This window comes from Canis lupus, chromosome 11, assembly GCF_003254725.2.
Source record: "Canis lupus dingo isolate Sandy chromosome 11, ASM325472v2, whole genome shotgun sequence".
Taxonomy (NCBI): Eukaryota; Metazoa; Chordata; class Mammalia; order Carnivora; family Canidae; genus Canis; species Canis lupus.
Genome location: NC_064253.1, coordinates 60,352,877 through 60,366,987, shown reverse-complemented (window position 1 = coordinate 60,366,987; position 14,111 = coordinate 60,352,877). Strand labels below are relative to the sequence as shown.

The 14,111-nt window shown below is 46.2% G+C and overlaps 1 protein-coding gene across 1 annotated transcript in view; it reads left to right on the top strand.

Moving 5' to 3' along the window:
- Positions 1-14,111, top strand: part of ABCA1 (ATP binding cassette subfamily A member 1) — a 128,475-nt gene that overhangs the window by 39,999 nt on the left and 74,365 nt on the right. The window contains 2 exon segments of the mRNA XM_025433156.3: positions 10,946-11,067; positions 13,517-13,693. Coding sequence (XP_025288941.3) covers positions 10,946-11,067; positions 13,517-13,693 — 299 coding nt within the window.

Sequence of the window (14,111 nt, the reverse complement as noted above, 5' to 3'; positions counted from 1 at the left end):
GGCACCTGGGTGGGTCAGTCTGTTGAGCTTCTGCCTTCAGCTCAGGGTCTTGGGATTGAGCCCCGCATCGGACTCCCTGCTTCTCCCTCTCCACCACTTGTGCTCTCTCTCTTGCATGCACTTGTGCACTCTCTCACCCTCTCTCTCAAATAAATAAAATCTTTAACAGCAACAACAACAACAACAACAAAGTACTTGGAAAGCTATAAAACCCTGGCACATATAATTTTCTAGTTGATTCGCTCATGTGAACCCAAGTCAACCAGGCTAAATAATGACAAAAGTTCTTAAGACAGCCCTGGCTTGCTTTCTTCCACAAGGTTTACCTTCCAGAACTTTATAGGAAGTGCTGCCACGAACCTGAACACCAGAAGTAGATTTACTGAGCAGCTAAAGAAGTTTCACTTTCCCAGGCTCCTCTGAAAGCCCTGGTTGAGATCTTAGCTATCAAAAAGTGTCAATGTAGGATTTTTAAAAAATACTCTTTCATAAAGAGAGCCTCCCAAGCTGTGTCCGCCTCAGGCCTCACAAACCTGCATCTGCTCTTGCCAGAGGCCCTGCAGAGACAGGAAGAACTGCCATCTTCCTTAGCCTCCTTCTCGGCCCTTCCCCTCAGGCTCTGTCACCACACCAGCCCACCGGCCCGTCTCTGGTGAATCTGGCATGTTCGGATGGGGTGACTAGCAGACTGGCCAGAGCCAAGGCCTCCCCAGTGGGGCTGGTGTTGCTCAGATCAGGACTCGGCTGGAGAAGATGTCCTTTTGCTTTCTACTCTGTCTTTTCTACTCATTTCCTTTTCAGCTATTTAAATGCATTGCGTAGCGGTACCCACCAGGCTCTTTGGTGGGCCCCCTGCTGAACGTTTCTGCTCATACACCCGCTCTACCCTGATGCCCCAGACTCTTCTTCATCTCTAACTGGCATGGTGGGCCCAGGCTCCTCACGAGTTTACACGTGTATAGGGGTCAGCGCTTCCTCCTTGGCTGGAAGTTGGGAAATGCACGTCCTGGGGCTGAGGCTTCTTGCTGTCCTGGGCTGGCCACCCTCACATCCGCTGTAAGTAGTTCCCAGCTCCCCCACTGTCCCTCATTTTCGTGGTTAGTTAGGCTCTTGCCCACCACTGTATCCCACGGCTGCTCCCTCAGCCTCACTGTTGCTCCAGAACAACTCTGATGCTTGAGGAGGTGCTGTGGAAGTTCTCTATCAGCTCTGACCCGACTGGATAGGATTACATGTGGGTTCTGTGATGTGGCTGGATGCCAGATCCCCAGTGCCCCCTCCCTGTGTAAGGGACTCAGCAACTTCCATCCTCTGCCAAGATCTTAGGTCTCCAGGTGTCAGACCCTGTCCCCCAGAGTACAGCCACCCTACTGCTTTTTAAGAGAAGCTGAGTAGGTGTTCTGTGGGACATCAGAAGATCATTCTCTGGATCTGCTGAATCAGACAGGCTAGGTAGGTGGGACAGTTGAGGGATGGCTTTCACGCTCTCTGTAGGGCTGGCAAGGGACGCATTTCTGAGGATGCCATGTACACCACAGTCCACGTGCACAGCGCTCCCCCTGAGAATGATGCTCCCTGAAGTTGGATAGCGCACGGCCTGCATGGCTCTTTGCTCTGGCCTGGAGTACCTATGTCAGTACCTGCCAGTGAGGACTAGGGTTACAACTGGCCTCCTACAGTGCCCAACCTGGGGGCTTCTGAAATGCCTTCTGTCCGGGGTGTAGAGAGTCCTCTGAAGCTTACGAGAGCTTTTTAAGGAAAGAACAAGGAAGATCCTTTGGGCATTTTGTTACTGGGCTGGAGATATCACTTTGGAAGACATGCCACATCATTGGGATCAAGGGTTGGAAATTGGAAGGGGGGAGATGGGAGATCCAGGGCCACCCTGCATGCCTCCCCACATCCTGACTTGGGTCTTGAGCTTGTCTGTCCCTTCAGCTAGATTTTGTTAGGTCAGTGGCATAGCTGCCATTTTCTATATATTCATGGTACAAATCTGCTTTGTTTGTCCTTTCTGATGTGGCTCTGTAAGACTTTCGTGAAATAAGTCCTGAGGGTTACGCTGGATTTTACTTAGGGAAGAGGGTCATAACTTTCTGACTATTGGATTTACTGGTAATACTGTGAACTCTGTGGACCTTTGATTCTGCTTTGATCTTTGAGAGTCCAGCAGACACGATCCCCCCGAGGGTAGGGCAGGCAGCCTTTGGTGACATGGCAAGGTAGTTGGCTGTTGAAAGGGAGTTGAGGGAAGAGGATATAAAACTGTTATCTTGCAAACATCCACCACGCAGTACAATTTAGTACCAAGAAAACATTTGGCAGCCAGACTGCCTTGGTTCACATTCTGGCTTTTCTGCTTATCAGCTATGTGACCTTAGATAATTCCATAACATCTCTGTCTCAGTTTCCTCAAAATGGAGACACCAATGAGCTGATATGGGTAAAGCATCTAGTGCAGTGCTGGGCACATAAGAGACACCAGGCTTGTACTTCAGGTCACTGCATATCATGCAAGATAGGGATTTTTTTGTTTCTTTGCTCAAGAAAAGAGCTGAAGCTCAGAGAGGCTAAGTAACTTGCCTAAAGCATCATAGTTGGCAAAGGGAGAAAAAGGACTACAACTTCAGTCTTTCATACTCTGCTGTTACTATGTCCTCTAAAGAGAGCAGCCCGGGGTAGCCAGAAACTTCCCCAAGGTCACAGGATACAGGACACGGATGGCTGGCATCAGCAAGGAGACAAGAGGGCTTCTGAGAGAAATAGCAGACTTCCTCCACTTCCCGGCTTCAAGGGGGAACAGACATGGGTGGAACGTTCCCCAAGGCCCATCTAGAGAGAACATCCTGTGACTCATAGCCATTCCTCCTTCCCTGCCTGAACCCCTTCATTCCATTTGCACAGCCACCGAAGTTGAGGCTGCAGCCCCAAACTTTGTCTTCTGTCCTTGTGGGTCCCCTATGAGTCATCTTTTTGGGAGATCTGATGATACATGTGTCAACAATATGTCATCAGACTGGAAATTCTTTGAAATCTTTGCGTGATTGCAATTCACGTTCTGCATGCACTTGTTGAAAGTTCTGATCGAGGGCCTGGGGTTTCACATTTGAAACCTTTCCAACCTACTATGAGAAAGTTTTCCCAGACCTGTGAGGGCTGGGCTATGTCCGAGAGAGCCCAGGCCGCTGGTTTGCATCCAGGGTAGGGTCTAACCCCAGCTAGGCTGTAATCAGGTGGATGCAGTGCTGCAGTGCTATGTTGAAATATTACTTCAACTAAATTGAATCAAAGGTCAGCTTTACCCAGACAAGAATAGAAAACACAATTGCACTCAATTACAGGACAGCATGTACCCCACAACATCAGACTGCCTTTAAAACATTGGATTGTGTCAAGAACAGTGTTTCATGTGTCTTGCTTTTCCAGTGCAAGATTTATGTACCCCATGGGTGGCAAAGAGGAACTCGGGAGCCCAGTGTGTTTCTAGTTGAAAGCTTCCCATTTCTTGCCCTCTCATCACTGTTGCTTTGAGTCACAAAAGACAATCTTGGAATGACACTCGGTCCAACAGATGAAGTTGCAGCAAGTACTGATGCTGTTTTACATTTTGATACATGGGTACATTGAAGGCTTACAGCGCCATTAGCAGGTTGGTGTTGTCTCAATTTTTTTGAGGAGGAAACAGGCTTAAAAGGGATATGTGTCTATTGCCTAAGGTCACAGAATAAAGCTGTAAGTTGAATCTGGGTCTGTTTGACTTAGGCTTAATAGCATCTTTCCACCACACCATGCTGCCCTGTTGCCTTATTCCAATACCAGGAATCTTGGGTGGCATTATCCATCTTTCGATGCCAAAAATGTGATGAAGCGATTTTAAAGAGTATAGTGATTCATTGAATTCCCCATCAGGTAGAAAGAGCCAAAGCTTTTTAGCCAGAGCTGATTGAATTCAAATATGTCACTTGCTTGCTCTGTGACCTTGAGCGGGGTGTTAACGTCTCTGGGTCTATTTCCATGTTTGAAAAATGGGATTACAACATTTCTCATAAGCTTGTTTTAGGCGTTCTATAAAAGCAATACATATAAGGAATCTGATGCTCTGTAAATGCTAATTACCTTCCTCTGGTCACAAATCACTGCTGTGTCCCTATCTTGATACAGTTTATTCCTTTTGAAGGGGAAAGCTAAGTTATTTATACATTATATATATGAACAGTTATTCCTTAGTTCTGCCCTGGAAAGAATCTCAGCCCCTACCTCATCTTAAACTCCTTTTCCTTTCCTGTGTTCCTGAGATCTCGGGGTCCTGGGGCTAATTCTGATCCCACGCCGCCTGGTGTTAGGAGCGTCTGGTCTCATTTTCAGTGGAGACCAGCTTCTCAGTGAGGATTGAATGCCTCAAACTCTTTTCTTTCTTCCCATCTCTTCCCCTCTGCCCTTTCTCTTAGATTCAGTCTTTCCTGTTCTTGGATCCTGTGCTTCTTCATGCTTTTGGCCTCTTTCCTTCTCTTTGTTCTTTGCCTTTTCTGAGCATCTTCTCTCACCTTCCTACAAAGGCCTCCCTGGCCTTCACTAAGCACTCTCCATGCACAGTGCTTTCAGCTCTCCTCTTGCTTTGCCCAATACTGGCTTCTCCCTCTTTCTCTTCAGGTCCAGAGTTCATGTGGGTCAACATGACATCTGGTACCTTGCATCTTCTGTTACCTTCATTTCCTGCTGGGCTTCCACAGCCAGACGGTCACCCTCATGGCATCAGGAGTGCCCTTGGCCCATGCTGGCACATCACCCTTTCCCCCTGGGGCCACAGTCTCCACTGGTTCCTTGGGGACCTGGTTGCCATTAGGGTTCTCAGCTGACGTCAGTCCTCATTCCAGGGGGGTACTGACAGCACCTTGCCTACTTCTCAGTAAGACAGTGGGTATGCTACTGCCTTAGAAGATGTCTTTCTCGACCTCCTGCTTTTAATGGTGACTGTGGAGTAGCAGACAGGGCTGGAGGCTCACAGGTCTGCCCACCTGATCCTTTCTCCATCTCCTCACGGCTAAGACAAGGATCATGTCTTCATATAGCATCTCTTTTGTTACAGGCTCCTGCCTTCACAGAGCACTGGGAAATATTGCTCCTTTGAACCACACTACTAGTGCTTCGGGTTTAGTAGCCATTTTGTAGCTTGTTGAATTAATGCAAGTTAACCTGTGTGTAAAATACTTTAAGGAATAGGTGTTTTGTAAGCTTTAGAATACTTCTGTTGGTCTCAGGAGAAGACTCTGGCTTCCTTGGTACTTGCTACAAAGGGTTCAGCGAGCGTGACCCTAAATATTCTGGTTTCTCTTGGGACCCTTTCACGTAATTATCATCTATGACTTTATCAACATTTGTTTTGAACTTGTTTAAACAAACCCGCACTCCTAGTAAAGGTAAACCTCCATTTCTAGAAAAGTGGAGGCTCAGAGAGCTCAAGTGACTCCTCCAAGGGGGTCTGGAAAATGACTGGAAAATTCTGGAACTGAGGTTTGAACCAGGTTAGCCAGTCTCCAGAACCTGAGACTGTTTGGTTATGTCTTGGTATCCCCTCAGCAAGCCCTCACTGTGGTGAAGAAATCTCTCGGGTTGGGAAGCCCAAGCGCAGATGCACAGTGGACAAATTCTGAAGCTGTACCCATCCCAAGCTCCTGACCTCTTCTCACCCAGCCCTAAGGGGTCACCCAGGGAGCAGCCACTCTCCCTGTCTCACTCTGCTGCCCAGAGCCCCGAAATTCCCAGAGAGGCCCTGGTCTTCCCAGAGAGGAGGGTCCAGCCATCTCAAGGAAGCTGGCAGTAGCTATCCCTGGAGAAGAAAGTAGAGCCCTAACATCAGGAAAAAAAGGAAAGCCCTAACTTACCAGCCCTTTCTAGCAGAGAAGTGTCTTAAGGTTTTGTGTATATGGCCAGACAAGTTAGAATCTGGCCTGGTCCCCTCCAGGTCATTGCCCATTTGACAGGGCAAAGGCTGGGAGACCCTCCTGGGGTCATTTTAAGAAGAGTTTCTGGGCCCTTGGATGCTGACGTGATCTCTTTCTCTGCTTTTTCTCATTTTCCTCCTCCACCCACTTCTCAAGCCACTGATTGCTGTGGTTCCTTTTCATGTTGAACAAAAGAGACTACAGGGATCTTGAAACTCGAGCTGGGGACTGGAGGGTACTGACCGAGAGTAACCCCTGCCTGTGCCGAGGGCTTCCCTCCTCCGCCTTCCTGCCCGCCCTCCCTCCTCCCCGCCAGCCCTCCCCCTCCTCCCCACCAGCCCCCCCTTTCCCACAGGCCCTCCCCGCCCTTCCTGGTCCTCAGCTGTGCTCAGCCAGGCTGGGGAGAAGCAGAAGCAGCTCTAAGTGACCATGAAAACATGTTGCCGGGTGCAGGGCCTCCCCGCTGTCTGCTGTGGAAGTGTTTCCTCGGCCTGGTCAGTGAGGCCGGGCCCTGAGGATTGGCAAGAAACGGAGGCATCGGCCCTGTTCTTCCTCAGCCCACAGACACATATTTCACTTGTTTTGTTCTTCAGACTCTAAGATCCTGAATTGGGTTTTTGTTTTTGTTTTCTTTTTCTCCTTTCCTTTGCCCTACCTTTGTACATCCAAAGCAAAGCTCTTGGGAAATGGACAGGCCACCCTTCGGTCCATATTGGAGAGATTGTAGCGGGAAAGCTCTCTCCGCCTTCTGCTGGGTAGTGACTCTGAGTCTTCTCTGTGGGCAGCAGGGCCTCATGTTGAATTTAGTGAGCATCCCAGCTCCGTGGTGACTGTTCTGTGACAAGCATGCACCCCCTCTCAGTTCCCTGCGTCACCTGTTGAGGCTCATCAACTCTTTGCCTCTGAAAGAGTGCTTTTACATTCTTGATCTTGGTTTTTATGACATCTTGTGATTGTTATTAGCTCCATTGTGCAGCTGAGGAAACTGAGGCCCAGAGAGATTAAAAGGGGAGAAGCGAGGTTCATGGCTCCACACTTAGGAAAGAGCAAAGCTAGGACTTGGATTCAGATCTTCTGGTGCCTCTTCTGTGCTGGGCACTGCTGTGCTTTGAAATTACAAAGTCCTGGCCCTCAAGACACTTTTTTTTTTTTTAGATTTATTTATTTTAGAAAGAGAGAGCAAGAGAGAGTGAGTAGGGGGAGCAGAGGGATAAAGAGAATCTCAAGCAGACTCCACGCTGAGAATGGACTGTGATATGGGGCTCCTTCTCATGACCCTGAGATCATGACCTGAGCCAAAACCAAGAGTCAGACTCTTAACTGACTGAGGCACCCATGCCCCCCTCAAGGCATTTCTGTTCTTCTGATGAGAAAGATGTGTGCCCAGACAATGGGAGCTCCATCTATGTGCTGTTTGAAGGAAACACAGGAAGCTATTAGAGCACAGAGGACAGCCACTTAACCCCAGCTTGAGTGTGAGAAAGTCAGGGCAGGCTTCCTGGAGGAGATGGTTCACGGGCCAAGAAAAAAAGAGTAGAGGTTAGCTAGGCCAAAGAGAAGAAGGACTGTTCAGACATCTGGCTTTCTCCATATTCTTGGCTTCTTTACTCATTCTCCTGCCAGCTACATAATGGAGAAAATGGAGACCAGAGGTACAAAGCCACCCCACTCTGGTCTCCTGCTACACTCCTTTCTCCTCCTCCCATTCCACTCCCCAAATCTTAAGTTTTGAGGAATCTCCTCTATGTTTATGTGCTTGTTGACTTATTTTTTTCCACTGAAAAACATTTATAGAAGCTACTGTGTACACAGCACTATGACTACAGAGTGTCCTAGCCCTGCCATGATGAGGGATCTCCCCAGCCACAACCTCAGGAGATTTTTGGCCCTCTTGCCTTTTTCCAGAATTAGGCGTCGGCCTGACTCTTCCCATTCCGCCTAAGCACTTGCATGAACTGTCTTCCTCATTCCTTCTACTTTATTGACATGTCTCTTCATCTCCCTTATCAGCCTTAAGAGTTCTTTGAGGGCAAGAACCGAGTCCTTACCTTCTCGTTACACTTCACTTAGGTACATTGGTAAAGTTAGATGAAAGAAAATCCTTTCCAGCAATCACAAAATTATTACCATTTATTGAGCATATACTATGAGCCAGTTATTCACCATTCATGCTTTACCCATGAATATCTCCAATCTTCATATCTTGCAAAGGTGCTGATACTCTTATCCTTTACCTTTTAGGTGGGAAAAATTGGTCTCGGGAAGGCAAAATGCATTTCTCAGTGAACAGTAGAGTCCAGCACCAAAGTTAGGTTTTTCTGGTCCCAGATCCCTGATCTTTGTGCCACTCTACCATTTCTCAAACTCAGCTACAATTGCCTGGGGAGCTGTATAAAATTCTGACACCTGGGTGTCAGCTCCAAAAGCTCTGATTAGACGTTGGGGCTTGTAGCCTGGGCATTGGGGTTCTTGTAACATTACCTATCTGAGCGTAATCAGAGCCAAGGTCGGGAACCAGGCACCGCACCACACCACACTGCCTTCCTTTGTGCACACAGGCTGTGGCTGTTGGTGGTGGTGTATGAATCTAAGTCCTCATGTGTGGCATGCATGTGATCAGAGTGGGAGTTCTTTGTCGCCAAGGGTCTTTGGCCCGCCCTGCTGCTTCCCCACCCAGCGACCTCACCACCCAGCGCACGTGCACTGCCAAGGGTTGTTGACTGTTGAATCGGCCTCTTGGTTTTTCTGTCTCATCCAGGGGATTCACTGATGGGCGGTTTGAATTTGATCATGTCCAGCTGTTCTCATCCTCGGAGCCCATTGACATTACAGAAGAGCCTTATAAACACACTGAGAGTACTTGCTGGTCTCAAGGGTGTTGCTTATGACCTAGACCCATTGCAGGTTTAGCCTGGGTCAGCCTCCCACACTTCAGCAATCCTGCTCTGGAGCAAGGAGGCTGTTATGAAGTCCCTTGCGCAGTGTCCACGTACTACTCGGGTTTTTCACTACTTGGGAGGAATTTGTGGTCAAGGAGGGTCACCCTGTGTGTATACTTCCTGAGGCTTGGAGACATCTTTATTTGCCAGGACATTTCATCCATGCTGTGGCTCCCCTGCCTTACTTTGTAAAAATAAGGGGTTAAATAAAGATGCTGGGGCCTGTGGGCTGCAGGCTGGGAATGAGCATTGCCAGTCACGTGGTCATGATGAGCTGGTTTTCTCTTTATTATAAGAAGTTGGGTTATTCTCTTACACTGTTGGTGGGAATGTGAACTGGTGCAGCCACTCTGGAAAACTGTGTGGAGGTTCCTCAAACAGTTAAAAATATACCTGCCCTACGACCCAGCAATTGCACTGTTGGGGATTTACCCCAAAGATACAGATGCAGTGAAACGCCGGGACACCTGCACCCCGATGTTTATAGCAGCAATGGCCACGATAGCCAAACTGTGGAAGGAGCCTCGGTGTCCAACGAAAGATGAATGGATAAAGAAGATGTGGTTTATGTATACAATGGAATATTACTCAGCTATTAGAAATGACAGATACCCACCATTTGCTTCAACGTGGATGGAACTGGAGGGTATTATGCTGAGTGAAGTAAGTCAGTCAGAGAAGGACAAACATTATATGTTCTCATTCATTTGGGGAATATAAATAATAGTGAAAGGGAATATAAGGGAAGGGAGAAGAAATGTGTGGGAAATATCAGAAACGGAGACAGAACATAAAGACTGCTAACTCTGGGAAACGAACTAGGGGTGGTGGAAGGGGAGAAGGGCGGGGGGTGGGAGTGAATGGGTGACGGGCACTGGGGGTTATTCTGTATGTTAGTAAATTGAACACCAATAAAAAATAAATTAAAAAAAAAAGAAGTTGGGTTATTAAGAGGGTGGGGCTGAAGGAGAAGCAGGTGGTCAGATGAAATAGGGCAGGTGAAACAGCAACATTTCAGAGTCAGGGGCCCCCCACCCAACATCTGGGCAGAAACTTCTTGTTTTGGAGATAAAAAAGCTGAGGTTCAGAGAGATGATATGAAATGCCCAAATGACACCACCAGGCACAGTCTCCAACTCTGAAGACTAAAATTTGGATTTCTGGCCAGTGCTTTTTCTGCTTCACTACACTGGAATGTACCTGCAGGGTTTATTATTAAAGGGATTCTTCGTGAAACACAACAGTAATCCAGTCATTTAGTTGGGTTGACTTTTAAGTTTATGCTTGTGTTTTTTTTTTTTTTTTTTTTTTTTATTTTTATGCTTGTGTTTTAAGTCTAGCAGACCTGGGTTTTGGAGTTCTGTATCAGGTGTTCCACAGTTGGAATTAAAATGAGATCACATCTATGAAAGTGCTTTGATATGTGTAATGCTCTACACCAGTGGTTCTCAAAGTGCGGGGCCCAGATCACCAGCATCTGCATCACCTGGGAGCTCATTGGAAATGTGAATTCTCTGCCCTAACCCCAGGCTGGCTGAATCAGAAACTCTGGGGGTGCAGACTGGTAATCTGTTTTTGACAAGCTGTCAAATGATTCCTTTGTGCACTGAAGTTTGAGAACCGCTATTCTGCATCAAGAGGAGATCAGCCTTCTAGGGGGCTTGTGGGACGAAGGCTTTAAATATCTCTGATTTTTAGCTGAGGTGGCATGGGGTTAGGTTCACAAATCACAGATGGGCTGGACAAGATCACTTAAAAGGTTTGGCTTTTTCCTCGAAAACGAGAAAAGGCTGTGTGAGCATGTAGGGTGCTGTCACACTGTTTGAATCCAGGAGCACACTCGTAGTTTAGCTCTACGTGTTTTCAGAAAGTATTCTTTTCATCTCTCCTGTAAGGCAAAGCTCCCTGAATGTCATTTCTCTGTATGCTGAAGCCAGAGACCTGTGGTTATCAATTGGTTTAGAATGAAGTCATCAATATTAAGATGTTTTTCTCCACCTGCCCCATCATGTTTTTTTTTTTTTTTAACATATTAAATGAAAGTGAAATACTATTTCTCAGCAGGCTTGAAACTTCAGGATTTCCTAGTGGACAATGAAACCTTCTCTGGATTCTTGATACACAACCTTTCTCTGCCAAGGCTCACTGTGGACAAAATGCTGGAGGCTAATGTCAGCCTCCACAAGGTAAGCTGCGATGTTCAGGTTCCTTCCTTGGTGGGGCTGGTGGCAGTTAGATTCTTTAAGAGTGCCTGGAAAGAAATGAATAAACCCTTGTCTTTTTTTTTTTTTTTAAATATTTTATTTATTCATAGAGACACAGAGAGAGAGAGAGGGGCAGAGGAACAGGTAGAGGGAGAAGCAGGTTCCATGCAGGGAGCCCGATGTGGGACTCGATCCAGGGTCCCCAGGATCACACCCCAGGCTGCAGGCAGCGCTAAACCACTGAGCCACCAGGGCTGCCCTAAACCCCTGTCTTGGATTTGGTGCTGAAGGAGATTATTAGCTCAAGCTCAACTTCACTGTTTTTACCTCTCTGCTCAGCCTGGCATTGCCAAACCATCCCGGGAGTGGAGTGTGCAACTTGGTGTCATGGGCCATCTGGTTGAAATAAAACTGATTTCCTGCCTGTCAGCTGGCATTTGTTGATAACTTCCCCCAAAGGGGGGGAATAAATTTAAGTTAAAATGAATTAAACGTTTTTTAAAAATTTCTCACCATTCTGAGACTGTAGCCAGAGTTGAGGATTACTGATCAGAGCAGCTGTCTATAAAATTTAAGATAGAAGATTTAAAAAACTTAATACATCCTTTAAAGATGTATAAGAAAAATGTATAAGGAAAAATGATTTTTCCTTAATTTGTAAAACCAGGAAGTAGTATTAGTGTTTACATAGAATTTTATTCTTAGATTCTTAGAAAACTTCCTTTGGTATAATTAGTTATCACACAGCCCCTGTGCAGTGAGTAGCAGACCCAGGTTGCATGGTTATCGATTTTCAGAGAAGCTTCCCAAGTGTATTCTTTGGCAGAAAGGGGCACTGCTTCTTTCCTCTGTCTCCTGTCTACACACCAGCTTATCTTTACAATAAGCAAAAGTAGTGGAAATGTTTATGCCCGAAAATAAGGTCTTTGCTTTACATAATGTAGAATTTTTAAAATTAGAAAAATGTGCTTACTGCTTGCCCTTATGAAACTAGGAAAATATGCCTTGTGTTTACCAGTTGTATGGTTGGGAGATGGGCCAAAGGCAGCGAGCTTATGAAAACAGTTGCATTTAGCACAATTTCCATTCCCCCCTGCCAATTTCGTATCTGTCGCATCAGATCAGTTTAAAATAAAGGGCGAGGTCGTTCTTGCACGGTATTAGGGTCTCTCTGTAGTCAGTGCTCTCAAACACAGACACCCAAGGTAGGCTGACCACAAAGACTACTTAGAATTAGGAGCAAAACGGAAGCATGCTTCCGTGCCTGGTGGTGGGGGAAACCTTCACGGAAACTGTGGCAGGCCCAGTGCTCTGCAGCGATAGAAAGCTATATTGAAAACCTGGAGAGGGTTTTGGGCTGTCACTCACACTTGGTTGTCCTACAAGCAGATCAAGCTGCGCTAATTTAAACTACCAAGGGGAGGTAGTAATGGACTGTTACAGAATCTGCATCATCCATGCATTCCACAAATATTTACTGTCGATAGTATTTCAGCATTCTGGACACAAAGTGAGCAAGAAAAGCCAGCCCTTCCTCTTACTGAATTTGCTGTCTAGGTCAGTAAGGACCATGTAATGAAGAAGTGCTGTTTATTGAGGCCCAGCCAAGCTAATTAGGTAAACAAAATACAGCCAGGGAAAGGCTCTTTCGGGGGTCTGCTTTAATGAATGCAAAAGAATGACTTAGAATTGGCCTTCATGAGGACTTTTCCTAAGAAGCCTGCCTTTCTGGTACTCTGCTCTGGGGCAAATAAAATGAAGAGTTCCAAATTCTGAAATTGCTTCAACATAATTTTGTGCATCAGTGAAATACCTATACCTACAAATAAATAGTATGAATGCCTTTTTAAAAAAAATTATTCAGCCCAACCCCAGCTTAAGATGTTGTAAGTTCCAAAATAATAAAAATGTTTTTGCCTCATAAAATAAAATAATAAAAATGGTTTCAGGCGTTTAGATTTTCAATTCCTATTTCCTGAATCATGTGCCCCACTTTTGAGAAAAAGAGTTGGACTCAGGATTTCCCTTTACAAGGACAGGAGTGTGGGAGATGATGAGTCAAACACAACATTCAGATTTTAAGTTTCCTTTAGGTATTTTTATTTTTTAAAAAAGATTTTATTTATTTATTCATGAAAGACACACAAAGACATTTTACACAGCAGAGAGAGAAGCTCCCTGAGGGGAGCCCGATGCAGGACTTGATCCTCAGATCAGACCTGAGCCAAAGGCAAATGCTCAACCACTGAGCTACCCAGGTGCCCCAGATTTTAAGTTTCCTGTCAGATTGTGCCTTGATGCATCCCAAAGTTCAATAAAAAGATCTGATTGAACTATTGGCGATGGTGTCCATTCTTCAAAGCTATATTGGCCCAGCTTCCCATCTTTGTAATCTGGTTTTGCTTTGTCTCTCTGCATGAAATGCTTCCAGGTATTTCTGCAAGGCTACCAGTTACATTTGACGAATCTGTGCAGTGGATCGAAGTTAGAAGAGGTGATTCAACTTGGTGAACAAGAAGTTTCCACGCTTTGCAGCTTGCCAAAGGAGAAGCTGGATGCAGCAGAGCAAGTGCTTCGTTCCAGCATGGACATCCTGAAGCCGATCCTGGTGAGTAGGCTTGCCGTGTGGAGAAGCTGTAAGCACTAATGCTTTGGGAATGCGAACATTTTCCCTGGACAACATAACTTTGTTTTTGTAGGAACATAGGGCTGGCTGGGAGTTTGAGAGGTAATTTAGCTCCGTGGTATTCTGTTCTTTCAAACTTTAGGGCTTTTTCCCCCCCGAGGGGTGGGGGGGGGGCGGGGCGGGGAATGAGTTGGGCATGGCTCTGAGTCTAAGCCTAGGGTCCTTTGTGCCTATTTCGAGAAGACCTGTTTTGTATGTTTTTAAAGATATTGTCATTTGAGATTATTAGAGTTCATTTGAGGAGTTTCCCAGACTAAAAAACAGTCTCAACATCATTGATGGGAAGATAGATATCTGTTCTTAAGAGCATTTCTGCGAGGAGACACTCTAAGCTGTCACA